Below are 14,589 nucleotides of genomic sequence, written 5' to 3'. Positions count from 1 at the left end.
AAATTTAATTTTATTTTATTTATAATCCACCGTTAAATAAAGACTTGCATTAAAAAGTGTGTTCCTTACGAAATTTGTTTCAACTTGCAAGCAATGCTTGGTGACACCCAGTGTTATTATAGTACTATTTCCATTATAGTTTTTATTTATCTTTGGAATTACATTTTATATTTTTTCTTTTCACTTACATTTTAGTTAAACAGTTAATAATTTTTTTTTTGTATTTCTGACATTTTTATTTGTGTATATCTTTATTAACTTTATGAATAATAGATTAAAAATGTATAATTATTTAATTAGTTCAAGTTTATTTCAAGTAACAACTTAATTTTTTTAATGGTTTTAGTTTGTTTTAGTTAACTATAAAAACCCTGGTGACTCCATAATTCAAACTTTGCCTTCATTCGGATCATTTAGGAGAAAATAACATCAAAAAATGACAAGTAAAAGCAGGTGAGGTAAAGCTCTAGGTGCCTTTCATGGGATTATTTCGGTAATATGATTAATGCAGAAATTGCCTCTGGAAAGGTTTGTTTCATTTGTACAATAATCGGTGTGGACACACTAAACTAGTAATCATTACAACAAAGTGAAGTGGGTTCAGACCCACATGACTTCTGCATCTGCAGTATTTTATTAGTTCAGATCCATTATTGGGTCAGCGGTAATTTCGGCCATGTTATTTGTTTAATTTAGTCTCTTGTCAAATGAAGCAAAGTGCTGCAACGGGCCTGACTGCAATAAGAAGTGCCCTCAACGTAGCGTAATAATAGCTCAGCTTAGTAATGAATTTTTGCCTCCCAGGATAACATTATTGAGTTGACTTGGAGGATGTATGCTGCATTTAGAGTTTGAGAGAGATGGAGATTGCGGTCAATTACCGTTTTCTCCCAAAGGACTTTATCACACACGGATGATAAGTGGGAGTCTGTGTTTGTGTGCTTTACCCAATATAGTTTGGGCAAGTGTTGTAATCTGTTATGAATAATAATATTATTTGCTGCCTGGACATTAGTATACACCTATTCCTTTGCTGGTTAACAGGTAAATTATTACATCTCTTTTGTTTGAGACACAGAACATGAACCTCTTTACTTTATTAACACACATCCTACTCCTTTTCACAATCCAATCCATATTCTATAGTTAAAATGAAGTCCTGCCCACAATTTTTGCCTATCCTGTCACTTGAAAATACGTCAGATTACAGAAGTAAAACGGGTTTGGAGCTGCATTTCATGTTGACTTTTAAATGCACAAGAGTAGAGATGAATTCATCTGCCTAATTTGGCAACATCAATATAACCAATATGAGTTCATGTTTAGTACAATAAACTGATTAATAATAACAGCAGAGTCCCTAATCCATGATAAAAGCCTAGAGGAGTGCAAAATAGCTTTGTTAGGCACATTTAATGCTTTTATTTTCTTTTGTTCAGTTCACTTGTAGTTGAAGCCAGCATGATTAATTGCCTAATATGGTATTAACATATTTATTTCAATTGAAACAGGAGGTATGATATCCACTGTTAATCATGTTATGACTTGTTTGCACACACGTGACAAAACACCCACGCAAGTTGAACAGAACAATCCATTACTGCCTGCAAAAATTATAATAATCCCACAGCTATATTTCTAAATGATTTAATGAATTTCAGTCAACGATAATTCGATGACTCCCTGTAAAGCCATGAATGCATAAACAATGACATGCCATAAAAGAGTTTTCCACAGAAATAGGATGACATCCACGCATGGGTGAGAACGTCTTCCTGTCAGTTTAACAAAGGATTTATTTTAATATCTAAATTAGGTGATAATTGGTCTCAACAACCATCTGTGGTTCTCTATGATCTGAACATATCAAATATCATAATTAATTGTGGTTGTTTATCTTGTTGCAAATCTCATTTGCTTGATCTGGAAAAAAAAGTGACTTTTTCAGTACTGTTTTGTTGAGAAATCAGTTTATTTCCAGTCTCTGCTTAATGGAGGTGCATTAAACAAAGATTTGACACAGAAATTATGTTATTGAAACTTGGAAAATGCAGCTCTGTAACAAACTTTCACTTTAATTAATCACATGACCCAAGGACATCTGCAACATTTTTTTTAAAAATCGACTTTTAGAAAAGCCAAGTAAATGAAGCCAGTTTTCAAGATACTGTGAGCTGTTGTGAGATTTTAATAACAATAAGGCACATTTAAAGCCATCTCATCTCATTCCCATTGTATGAGTTTATTTTACTCTGATTTTTAATAAAAAAGAAATATCATTGCATCCTGAAAGATCTTTCTCATTGCATTACAGTTATGAGAATTACATTTTGTCCACATTATAGACAATTTGTTTGTGAAACTTGCTTAAGAAAATGCTGAAACTCTTTAATGTTTCAGAAAAAAATGGCTTTATTATCTTTATGCAATACATTTACAATGTCAATTTCAATTGAACTAAACTTTGACTAATAACTTTTTTTTTCAAAATGACAACATTAACAATAAAAATATCATAACATAAAAAATGACAAGGCAGAGATAACTGTTATGATGGTTTCTTTATTGAAATATCAAGTGCTTTCTGGACCCATCTGAGCTCGGACACAATCTGTTGCTGTGGATCTAAAGGTAACTTTGCTGGAGAAACATGGGAGTGATACTTTGACCTTGTTTATACTGAAATTAAGATCCTTTTAAGTGATCTGATCACAAGTGGTCAGTGCTACAGTACATAAAGTACAGGACTGGATCCAAAACATGCTGTGATCCGATCACTCAAGTCACATTTGTACTTTAAGAGATCCTCCCTTTGAAACCCAGTCATAAGAGAGTCATTTGAGACAAGTTACTAGCAGCTGTAAACATTGATGTTCATCACCTGACCGTTTGTGATCAGATCACCCAGGATGGACGAAATATAAAGTGAAAACAAGATGTTTCTTTTAGTCCGGTAAAGTGTATTGCGAGGGGTCCTGTGTCTTTTACTCTAGTTGCTTCCAGTGCCATATCCGGGTCACCATCCACTCGGGATCAGCTCCAGCAGTCAACTCACGATAAAACCTTCAACAAACACATAAGCAGTTAATATTTCCTAAGGGACCAGGAAATACCTTTTAATGTACTTTTTTTTTTCTTTCTGAAAACTCTGGATAGTATGGAAGCCTGTTTTCGCCATGGGATACAAATATAAAAAGGTAACTGCAAAGTATTTTCTCACGAGATATAAAATAAGAGTTGTTAGATATAAATTCACAATTTTTTTAAAATATGAGTTGTTATATGTAAATTATTTACTTTTGTGATTTAAAATTTTATTATTTAGATATAATTAAGTTTTATTCCATGGTGGAACAGAACTGAGAGATGTAAATCCAGAATTCAGAAGAAAAAAATTCTGAGATATAAACTCTGTCAAAATATATAAAAAAGGCAAAATTGCGAGAGAACAAAAAAAGTTTATATCTTGCGATTCTGGCTTTTTTGTCTTAGAATTCTGAGTTTAAATTCACAATTCAGACTCAGATTTGGTAAAGAATCATTCAGACCCAGTTCGACTGATTCACTTAAAAGAATCAACTAAAAAATGATTCACTTTGGACGGCATGCAAAGTTTATGCTACATGAACAGTCCCCTTGTCCAAATACCCACACCTGTGGTCTTGGCCACTTGAGAGCGCGTGTGCGCCACAGGAAGTAAGTGCGCAAGACTGTCCAAGTTCTTAAAAACGCCAAAGGGCAGTTCCCTTAATGTACACTAAATCCACACTATCTCGAATACTGCTCCAGAGTGCTATTCGAGGCTTAGTGTATCCCATCATGCATCATGTTCTGGAAATAAATCATGAGACTTTTTGCCGAGATCTCGCAAGAGGTCACGGAAACCTTTCAATGTAAGTTAAATATTAATATAATAGGCTTATTAGATATTATATAATTTGGCAGAAAAACAAAGTGTTGCATGTTTTATTGGTGCAAAGATGAGTAGTGGTGATATTCATTTTGTACAACATTTGCAACTGCGTTTATCACTTCATTAGAAGCACCAAAATTAAATTGCCATGTTATAGGGAAGAAATGAACAGACATTTAGAAGTTGATTTTAAAATGCAAAGTATTTAAAATAAAGCAGTGTAAACACTTGCATTTTTACAACACTATAACTGTGTCCCATCAGGTAATGAAAAGTTCTACACACACTTGTGGTCTTCATGCTCACTTGAACACTTGGACCAAATACAGGATATATGTCATATAAGCAAGTCATTTGGACAAAGCAAGTATCTAGTTGATGAAATGTTAAAATGGTGCATAACTAGAAAAATATATAATCTATATAGTAATATGCATTACTTTTTTGTCGTGATTAGTCCGTACAAACACCAGCAACCGGATGTTTTGTCAATCTGACAAATTGCTTATTACGAAAAAGCTGTTGCATTGCACCTGATGAATATACGTGGTGAAAAAAGGTAAGTATTGATTTATTTTGACAGTTATCAATAATTTCAACATAGGTGCATCCAATATTGCAATGCAATGGAAAATCTGGGGAATTTCATATAAAACAATGAAAAAACTCAAAGGGTGTCAGAACTCAAATCACACAACAGAAAAAAGACTGAGGTGCGAAAAAACGTGTCTCATCAGACCCACACTAGGGTGATCTTAAGTATGACACTTTCACAAAGTTAACTTAGAGACAGCACTCTAGCTGAGCGACAGCCGAGTAAAACGTGCTAATGTGACAGATGGAAAGATGTTTTGAAACACGAGAGAAAGAGAGGAGTATGCAAACAGCTGAGAGCGAACCTATTAGCATCTATATATCCATCAAAGCACTGCGGAAAACAAATGTCTGTCATAAGGGAGAAATCCATTAAGTACATTTAAGATCATTTGAAGCTGTGCTGGCATTCATCAGTCAGACTTATGGCTGTGTGCAGTTTACGTCAACGCTCACCAAAATCTGTGTCTATGGGGAGGAGAATTTGTCACGCGAGGTGCTTTCGCGGAGACAGTTTACAAGTGCAATGAAATGAAGAGCGTTTGACTTCTAATTATGTTTTGAGTGTGACTCTTTCAAAGAGTCGTATATGAAATTTACTCTATAGAGTGCCAAACATACAGCCGCTATAAGCATGTTTGGACTGAAAACTAAAGCGGGTATAGCAATTTAGTCACATAAGTTGTGCATAAACATAAAGAAACACAAGAAGATCACAACACTGAAATGTTTATAAGATGAATGTCAAAAAAATGTCCAGTTCACATTTCACCCCAAAATCAGAAAGATGAAGAATATGATGCTTATACTGTATATATATGATTTAATATAAAAAAGAAACATTTAAAACTAATTAAAAATTAATATTTTATGCAATTTAAATAGAATTATTTTTATTTATAGATAATTTGGGTTTGTCTGTGATATCTAACTTTAGATTCTGTAACATTTATTCGTGCACGGCTGTGATGATCTTTTAAGGACCATCATCTTCACTTAAGTCCTTCTTTAAGTTTTTTGTTTTTATATAGTTTTGTAATACATTTTAAATCAGTTTGAGTTATTTTAGTACATGAAACTAAATGAAAATGAGAAATGTGGCCTTGGCAAGTAGCTGAAAAGAGGTTTTAATATTAGATTTTATTATAGTTTTTAATATTTAAAAAATATTGTTTTTAATGTGTTTTTTGATTATTTTAGTACCCTTTTAGAGTATGATATTATATATAATATTATAATATTTATTATATATATAATATACATACATAGACACATATATACATATATAGTTCTTCATATCTTGCTTTAGATGTATTCTGTCTCAGCACACTTACTCATACACAGCTGTGATGATCTTCTTTTGAGGACCATCGTCTTCAGTTAAGTCCATCCTGAAGATGCGGGTGCTCTCTGGGTCCTCAGGTACGTCTGCGCTGGACAGATACCAAAGCCTCATTGTGATGTAAAGAAACTTTCTGCCTATAGGAGAACAAAAGACGTTCAGTTCACTGCTCACCCATCAGGATCAGATGCATTAATCTAATGTTGTAAAATCATAATTAAATGAGAATATGGTGAATTTTAAATGATTTTACTTCTAATTTATGAAGAATCTTTCAGTCATTTTTTCTTTCTCTAACCAAATATTTCAAACAATGTATTGTTCTAATTTATCAATTTCTAGTTTTTTTAACCACTTTTTGTAATATCTCTTAAACAAAAGCCTTAATGACATCATCCTCCAGGAAGTGACATCACTTTGGAGGGAAAACATCAGCACCAACAGCATTGAGTGTTATCAATTGATTTTATATTTAAACTTACAGAAATCAATATTACATCAAAAAGTATCAAAATAATAATAGTAACAAAAAATAAATATAATAAAAATGTTTACTTAAAATTCTCAATATTTCTTCATATACACTTCATATTTCTATCCTTTTATGTTTTATGTTGTTCGCGAACAGACTCACCGCTCTGGTCAAAGAATACAGACACATCCTCAGGCAGCAGAAATATAATGTCACTGAGGGAAATGGCTAGATGTCTTTTTTGGGCCTCTGACAGAGTTTTACATTTCTTTCTGACACTGTCAACAGCCTGTAAACAGAAACAAAAAAAATAAAATAAATGTGTAGGCCTTACATGACTTCAAATGTTTGCCAAACCAGTAATTTAATAAACTAACCTCTTTCGACATTACACTCCTTAATTCATCAAACTTGCCTTTGGAGAGCACAGTAGACACATGGACTGCTGCCTGTGGAGAGAGATGTCAGTCATAATCACAATTTTGTGCTTTATTAGTCATAAACGGATATATCTGCCAGGCTGCATCTGGCCATTTAGAGATCATCATATTGATTACTCTTTTAAAGCATTATTATACTGAGTAATCAGCATGTGAAATAAGCACTCATTTCATTTCTGAAAAGCTTTTTGTTCTGAAATCTCATTTGCTGTAATAAAATTACATTATTTATTGGCCACAGTCCTCTCTAGACATCATTATTAGAAGATCAGTGTTATTTTGATTTTTTTAATACTTTTGTTTGCATTTCGTTTTTGTTCCTACTTTTTCTGTTTTCATTTTTATTTTATTTAAAGTTTCAGTAACATTGTGTTTTTGTCATTTTTATAATTTTTTAAAGATGTCTGTAGTTTTTTTTATTATTTTTTTATTTTGTTATTTTATTTTATAGCTTTTTTTGTACATTAAAAAATGAAACAACTAGCAAACTAGCTGAAAAAAGTACTGTATTTTGTGTGCTTTTTGTTTTCATTTTAATTTAAAGTTTTAGTAATTTGGTTGTTTTAGTAATTTTAAATTAATTTTTAAATTACTTTTAAAATAAAAACTAGCTGAAATAAATATGTTTAAGTTTTTAAAATATTTTTATTTTATTTCAGTTAATATTGATCTCATAATGTTTTTTTTACATTTTATCAGAGGTTATTTCACATTTTTCTTTTCTTTTCTTTTTTTAAGAATAAAATAACCCTAAAAAGGATTATTTTTAAGTCCTTGATAAAACCCTATTTGTTTTCCTTAGTGTATTGACTACTGTGACGTTACATTTTTAAATGGGTGGTTTTAATTTTTTCTCTGGTCTGTTTTTTTGTGTGTGTGTAAAATTCTTGCTCTTCTGTAAAGCACTTTGGTCAGCCTGGTGGCTGTTGTAAATGCGCTATACAAATAAAATTTAAATTTAAATGAAATCCTAAAAAAGGCTTATGATTATGATATGGGACATTTTATCACATCCCATATCATACCAACCTGTTTCACTCCACTGTCAAACTCCACACTGAACTTCAAGCCAAAATACAATTCAATTAAAAACAAGATAATCTTATTCCTGATCCACGCGATGGGATCCGGGGTGCCCACCACTGTGATGCCAGGATGCTCAGTGTCCTTAGTGTCCCTGTCTGCATCTTTACTATAAAGTCTGTAGTGCTGGCCAGCAGACGGTCTGCGCAGGTGATGCCACGCGCGCTTTGGAGAGGTCGCGCAGCTGGCATGAGGGCGCACGCGCTGATGCTGATGCCCCCATGGTCGGCAGTGGCTATCGTGTTTAATAGCCACAATATTCCTCTTCCACGGACAGGCCAAGAAAGCGAGTTCCCGACGTGCAGCCAAACACGTGAATCGTTGCATCACGTACGCGCATTTCTTTCGCAATTGCGCAATGCCGACCTGGTCACTGTAAAACTCGTAAATGACAGACGTACCGCCCTCAGTGCCGCTTCCGGCAGCCTTATGAAACTAACCCACTGTACCCATAATGCTTTTTGTTTCTCATCACTTGTGTCATTTCTCCAGTAGATGGAGGCAAAGCCCCGTGTCTTCCATGCGCGCTCCCGCGCAGACGCTGGATGGCTTGAGGATGCTGATGGATGGCCTTGCAATGTAAGTAGCGTTTATTATGAGAAGTTATAAATAAATAAAGTATACAGTGCAAGTTTTCGTTTAACGTGAACAGTGTTGACCAGAATGTCATATTTTTGTTCACCTAAGTCTCCTTAGTTTGACAATATAACGTGCATTAAGTTATTTGGACACTAAAATCGCACTTACAATGTATGAATGTCGTTGCATTAGATGAAATCTCTTTTGTCTGCGCTCAAAAGCGGCATAATGTATGTTCTTCACAAAATGTTATCCTTATATTTTGCTCAGTGACTCAATCAAACGGTGTTTTGGCGGTTTTTTAGGGCATATGCGAAGCCAGATCTCCAAAATTAGACGATCAGAAAATGCAACAATACTCCGCCCACCCCTTCACTAGGAATAGTATTAAACACCGGGGCTAGTTGTTACAAAGTGATTATTGATGTTGTATCATTTTATGCATAGACACAAGTTCTTGACTACAATAATGATTTATTTTGTAAGGTGGACTCACAAAAAAGTTTACATTTTTAATCACAAATACATTTAAAGAATCTTTCATAGAATTGTATGTTTAAAATCTTGCATTTTTTGTCTACGTTGAATTATTATATTTATTATATTGTTGAATGTTTGATCTGTAATTGCACATATAATAGTCGGTGAAGCTAATATAACAGTAACTTTAAATACAACCAACATCTTGACTACAAAAAGGCTACTGAGCATGCTCTCATGCTATATGGGGAAAGATGTCACGATTAAACAGCCTATTATAGATAAGCTTTTAGCCACATTCAAACAGTTAAACAATTATTAAGCATAAAAATACCAAATACAAAAATTCTAATTTTTTAAAGTGCATACATTTCTAACATTTTAAAACACATGTGACAACTTGCCCCGACCTTGGATTTAAGAAAAAAAAAAAAAAAAAAACACCCCTGTCCAGAGAACAAAATACAGTCTAGTGTGCTTTTTACAAAAATATGACAATAGTGGAAATTTGATTTGATTAACATTTTGAAAACATCTTGTATATTCTTGTAGAGTTTTGACTCACAGCTGAAGCAAAACCTTTGGGACAACTAGCCCCGCTCTCTCTGTCTATTGTTTTATCATTTAACCTAGCTTTTCTTCCATCTGCATGAATATGAACATGTGTGTACTGTATAATATACGCACTGAACGATATGATGAATGAACTCTTGAATAAAAAGAGGGATTTGAACAGGTTAGGCAAGTGTTCCTGTTGAATCATCTAATGCAAATGAGTGACACAGGTGGGCAAGCCGCTTTAAAAGTGCCCCCCTCTCCGAAGCTAGCGGCATCACCCAAACACACCTCACAGGTGCACAACATCATTGTTTCAGAAGCTTAAATGTGATCAGCAGAGCAAAACATCATTAAATTCCTGCTGTTTCCACTGATTACAGGTCATAAGCTTTTGTATTTGTCTGCTATCTGTGTTTTCTTTTGAAAATGATGATTATTCATTCAGGGTTGAGGCATAAAAACCAAGACTACAGACACCTGCACGATTTACCCGCCCCTCTAAATTCTGTGACTATTTTTATTGATAAATAATTGCTATTGCAGCTCATCATTATTGAATTTGCGCTCAGATATGGAAACCTTTCTAAGATGTATTATAGTAATTATCTCTGTCAGTCTGAAATGCTTTTACATCTGTGGCTTGAATGAACAGAATAATAAAAATCTTGCAGCAGTTCCGATTCCAATTAATTACTTCGCCAGAGTGATTACAAACTTTAGGTCGTGATTTTATAGCAGAAAGAAACTCCAATAATAAATAGCAAAGAGGAAAAAGTTTTATTCACATGTAACCTTTTGCATGCTTTGTTATCTGGATTTCATTTTGGACTTGCAAGACAAAAATAGTCTTGATTGCAGTGAGCAAAAAGCAAATAATAAATGAAAAAAAGAAAAAAAGGCATAATTGAAAAACCTGCTTCTAGTTTTTGTCATGACACCATCGCCATCAGTTTGCATATTAATGCCGGTAACATTCATGCATGAATAGTGTTGTACTTGAGATATGGTATTGCAAACCGTTATCTTACAAAACATTTAAAGCCAGGCTTATATTTGTTTGTACACAAAAATATGAGAGGTATATGTATGAAAATTTCACCATGTCATGAGTGACACACTGTAACTTTACTTTGACGCTGGATAATGAGAGAATCAGTGCAAATGCCAAAGCAATAGTTTCTGATTTTTTCCCCCCAACGGATTATTTTTTTTCTTGTTTTTGTATCTATGCATAAATTAAAAAATCTGCTGAAATTTATTATTCATCTGAGATGTGATTAATATGCAAAATTATGCAAATTAAGATGCAATTAGGCTCCAATTCTCTAGTGGAATTTTCCATTATAATTTAATACAAAGTAACAGAGTAATTGGTGTCACGTGTAATTACGGTTACTCAAGTGTACTTTCAGGCATGCAAATGATGCGCTATATGTTGGTTATCCGATGCAAATGTGATGCTTTAACAAGTTGGGAATTCCAAATGTGTGACAAAAACCTGTGTGGAGCAAAAATATTGCATTTACCTAGTGTAGTATTTAATGCCCAGTGTCTGTAGATGCCTAGCTGATATGAAATACTTTTGGAAAGTTTCTTCTGTACTTCATTGAAAACTATTTGAACAGCAAATGCATGCAGCTTTTATTAATCGAGAGCCTGCGTGGAATATTTCGCCTTTTTAAATGCATGTAAAATGGCAAAAAATGTCCACGTGAATCTGAATGCAAATATCCGATCTATAAGTCTTAGACTTTGCACACAGGTTCAAGTGACAAAGCCAGAGAAGAAGAAGAATTTCGAAACTTTCCAGGGCGATTAACACAGACAGGGCTTCTCGAGTGCCTTCGAGATCAGCTCCTTCTTGGGAGGTAAATTGATTTTGAATTGTTACATGGCTGGTTACATGACTTGCTTGACATCTAGCCCAATGACATTATAACACAGATGCTCGCTTCATTGAGCTATGCCTTTCTTTTCTCCCTGTACATCCTCTCTCCCTCTCCTCTCTCGGAACAAAGACTTGGGCTCCCCGCGCCCTCCCTCCACCGCACCGCCTCCGCTCCGTCCCCCTGCCCGCACAACTCTCTCAAAGAACATAATCCCTCAACAAAAATCGACGCACAAAGGAAACTTGAGCTCAATCCTATAACGCACAGCCGTGGCAGACAATACCCCCCTCCCACCAGCCCATCCGTGCCTCTTCAGGAACGCTAAATGCCCTGTGGCAAAAATCAGTCTTGATCCCTCCCAGCCTGGCTGATTAGAGGCGTCCCGCTCTGGGTTTTGCCCATTAGCGTATGGCACACCGTACGGGCTGCCCACTGCAGCGCACCCCCAGTTCCCCGTTCTCAAGGGCCCGGTGATAGATTGCTCAAAATGTATATACATAATGTTTTTTGCACTCCTAAAGAGAGTTTGAATCCGGCCTATGTCGTATCCCATTCCCCTCTATGACTTTCCCATCTTCTTTGTATGTATTTTTATGTCTTGCATGCATAAAAATAGGGTTTTGCATGATCAAATTCTGTTGATTTCATCAAGTTAGCATGATCTAATTGGTTACAGATAGAGTTTTATTGAAATTTTGTGAGTGTATGTTTTCATAACTTTTAAGGTCTTACATTTTATACAATTGTTTTTAAGGGGAGAAAATTTCATATAGAATATGTTGCTAAAAAAACAGTGTAATTTTGTGTAAATTTGTTTTGGGGAGGCCAGTGGAAAAATTGGCCAGGCGAATACAGACTAGCAGTCCTTGCTGAGTGCTTATTTTTCGGTGTTGAAAACTTATACTGCATATAGAATATAAGCATAATTTTGTTTTTGTGAAAAAATTGGCAGGGCACAAGTATAAATCCAGACTAGCAGAAAAAAAATCCTTATTGTTGAACTCTGTAAATGGTTCTTTGGGGAATATAAAACTTTTTTTGGGGGAGTCTAAATTATATTTTTTTAGGGGTAAAGAAAACATATTCTGCATGATTTTTAGCAGCATATTCTGTAATTTTGTTGTGGTGAGGACAGTGGAAAAATTGGCAGGGCAAGTACAATTCCAGGCCCGCAGAAAAATATGGCTTTGTATATGGTTCTTTGGTGAAATTTTGTTTTTGTCCGAAATTGTTTATCAGTAAGGAAAACGTATCCTACATATAGAATATCTTATGCTAAAAAACATAATTTTGTTCTGGTGAAAAAATTGGCTTTGCAAGTACAAATCGTTATTGCTGAGCTTTGAATATGATTGTTTGGAGAGTAACAAAAAAAGCATTTTTTTTGACCAAAGTTGTTTTTGTAGTAAAGAATTTATACTGCATGTACAATGGTGCTAAAATATGTTAATATATTACTAGAAAGGCATTATTTTGTGTTGAAGCTAGTAGAAAAATTGGCACGGCGTGTACAAATCCAGGCCTGCTGAAAGAAATCCTTATTATTGAGCTTTTTGGAGAATAAAACACATTTTTGGTACAAAATTGTTTCAAGAAAACTTAAAACTACGTATAGAATATGTTGCTATAATTTTGAATCGGTGAACAAATGCAGTGAAATTGTCAATGCAAGTATAAATTCTTATTATTGGGTTCTGAATATGGTCGTTTAGACGTTTTTTTTTTTTTTTTTTTTTTTGCTTGAAATTGTTTTTCACCTTATATTGCACATAGAACATGTTGCTACAAAAGCATTTTTTTTTTTTTTTTGTTGCTACAAAAGCATTTTTTTTTTTTTTTGTGCCTAGCAGGCAAGGAGAAATCCTTATTGTTGAGCTCAGTATATGGTTCTTTTAGAGAATAAAAAATCTCTTGATGGTTCATTTTTGGTTCATAGTTTGTTTAGATCTTTTCTTTAGAAATGACAAATAAAAATATTTTTCGTTAAACTTCGTAAGATTCTCCTGTGACTTTGCATGGAGCTCTAAGTGTATTTTTCCTGCTTGAGGTTCAGAAATGTGCATCTGGCATGTTTTCGTTTGTGTGCTAGGTTTACTGATGACCTACTGATACCCAGATATTCTTTGCATCTTGGATTTCCTTTGCATTTGTAGGCCAGTCTATCTAAACAAAGCGGCACGGATGATCTCGTATTCAACTCGCTGCCAAAGTTGCGCATCAGGTGTTCAGATATGACTGTCAGAAATATGGGGATTGAGGTAAGGTGCAACAAAAGATGCACAACCGAGCAAGGCAGGAACTAAAACTGGGTTTGTGGCATCAGCATTGTGTACAATAATATAGGGCAATGCACGTTTGCCTGGGTCGTGTTTCCTGCATGTGGCAGTTTAATAATAGCACCCCAGCTTCCAAAATGCAGAATAATGCTGCTACATGAATCTCAGCCAAGGCATCTTTAATGTGTCCCTTTAGCTTTGGGCATGCAAGTTCACAGTGGGGGAGCGTGGGTGAGGCCGATGTAATCTCATGTTCGAAGCGTAAATGTTCATCCCGGTTCGTCTGTGTGGTCTTTCTCTTTCTGTGCATTCGCAGAATGGCAGTCGAACGCAGCCCCCGTGTGAAGATTACATCGACGACAAACACTGCTTGCAGAAACTAGGCCACGCTCTGATGTTTTTGAGGGTGAAGGAACCACGCTGTACGTCCTCACCTGGCTGTGATCTCACCGATGGGGAACGTGCACCGATTCGGATCATGTGGGAGATTGCGTTTTGGTAAACGTCTCTAGTCGGCACGTGCCTTCTTGTAGTGATTAAGAGAACAGAAATTATGTTGCATAATGGAAAATGTGGCATGCTAACGTGTCTCGTAACATGTCTTAGTAAATTTGTGGTTGCACTAGACCTGAGATTAATATGGGAAGACAATATTTGAGTGCAATGACCAGTAACATTGACTCTACTAATGAGTGAGTTTGGGGAAACCTGTTTGATAACAGTCAACAGTTGTCTGGTGAGGTTCGTAGCGCAGAAATAAAGTTTTAAACTTTTGCAGTTAATATTACATGATACAGGGCTTAAAGTTCTCTGGCACCATGCTGGATTTCTGGTGTTCAGCGTTAATAATCTGGTTGATTGATATCACTTTCGAGTCCATGAGTTCGCCTACCAATGGTATGAGAGGAGCAGTTTTCACTCTCAACCAAACTAACATTACTAGGCAATCAGAATGTTTTGCTT

At 35.0% G+C, this 14,589-nt stretch overlaps 1 protein-coding gene across 2 annotated transcripts; it reads right to left on the bottom strand.

Moving 5' to 3' along the window:
* Window positions 1–2,542: 2,542 nt before the first annotated feature.
* Window positions 2,543–8,290, bottom strand: si:dkey-82o10.4 (uncharacterized protein LOC797793 homolog). Of its 2 annotated transcripts, none has more exons than XM_042741738.1 (5): window positions 7,791–8,290; window positions 6,699–6,770; window positions 6,484–6,610; window positions 5,842–5,986; window positions 2,543–3,063 (listed from the first exon to the last, which is right to left on the bottom strand). In XM_042741738.1, the coding sequence occupies exons 1-5, from the start codon at window positions 8,169–8,171 to the stop codon at window positions 2,985–2,987; spliced, it is 804 nt and encodes a 267-aa protein (XP_042597672.1). In that variant the 5' UTR covers window positions 8,172–8,290; the 3' UTR covers window positions 2,543–2,984. The 2 variants fall into 2 exon arrangements, with proteins under 2 accessions (XP_042597672.1, XP_042597673.1); XM_042741739.1 differs by having other exon boundaries at window positions 7,902–8,290.
* Between the last annotated feature and the right edge of the window lie 6,299 nt (window positions 8,291–14,589).

Source organism: Cyprinus carpio, chromosome B16 (genome assembly GCF_018340385.1).
Source record: "Cyprinus carpio isolate SPL01 chromosome B16, ASM1834038v1, whole genome shotgun sequence".
In the NCBI taxonomy this organism is placed as follows: domain Eukaryota; kingdom Metazoa; phylum Chordata; class Actinopteri; order Cypriniformes; family Cyprinidae; genus Cyprinus; species Cyprinus carpio.
This window is presented reverse-complemented; position numbering and strand designations above follow the sequence as displayed.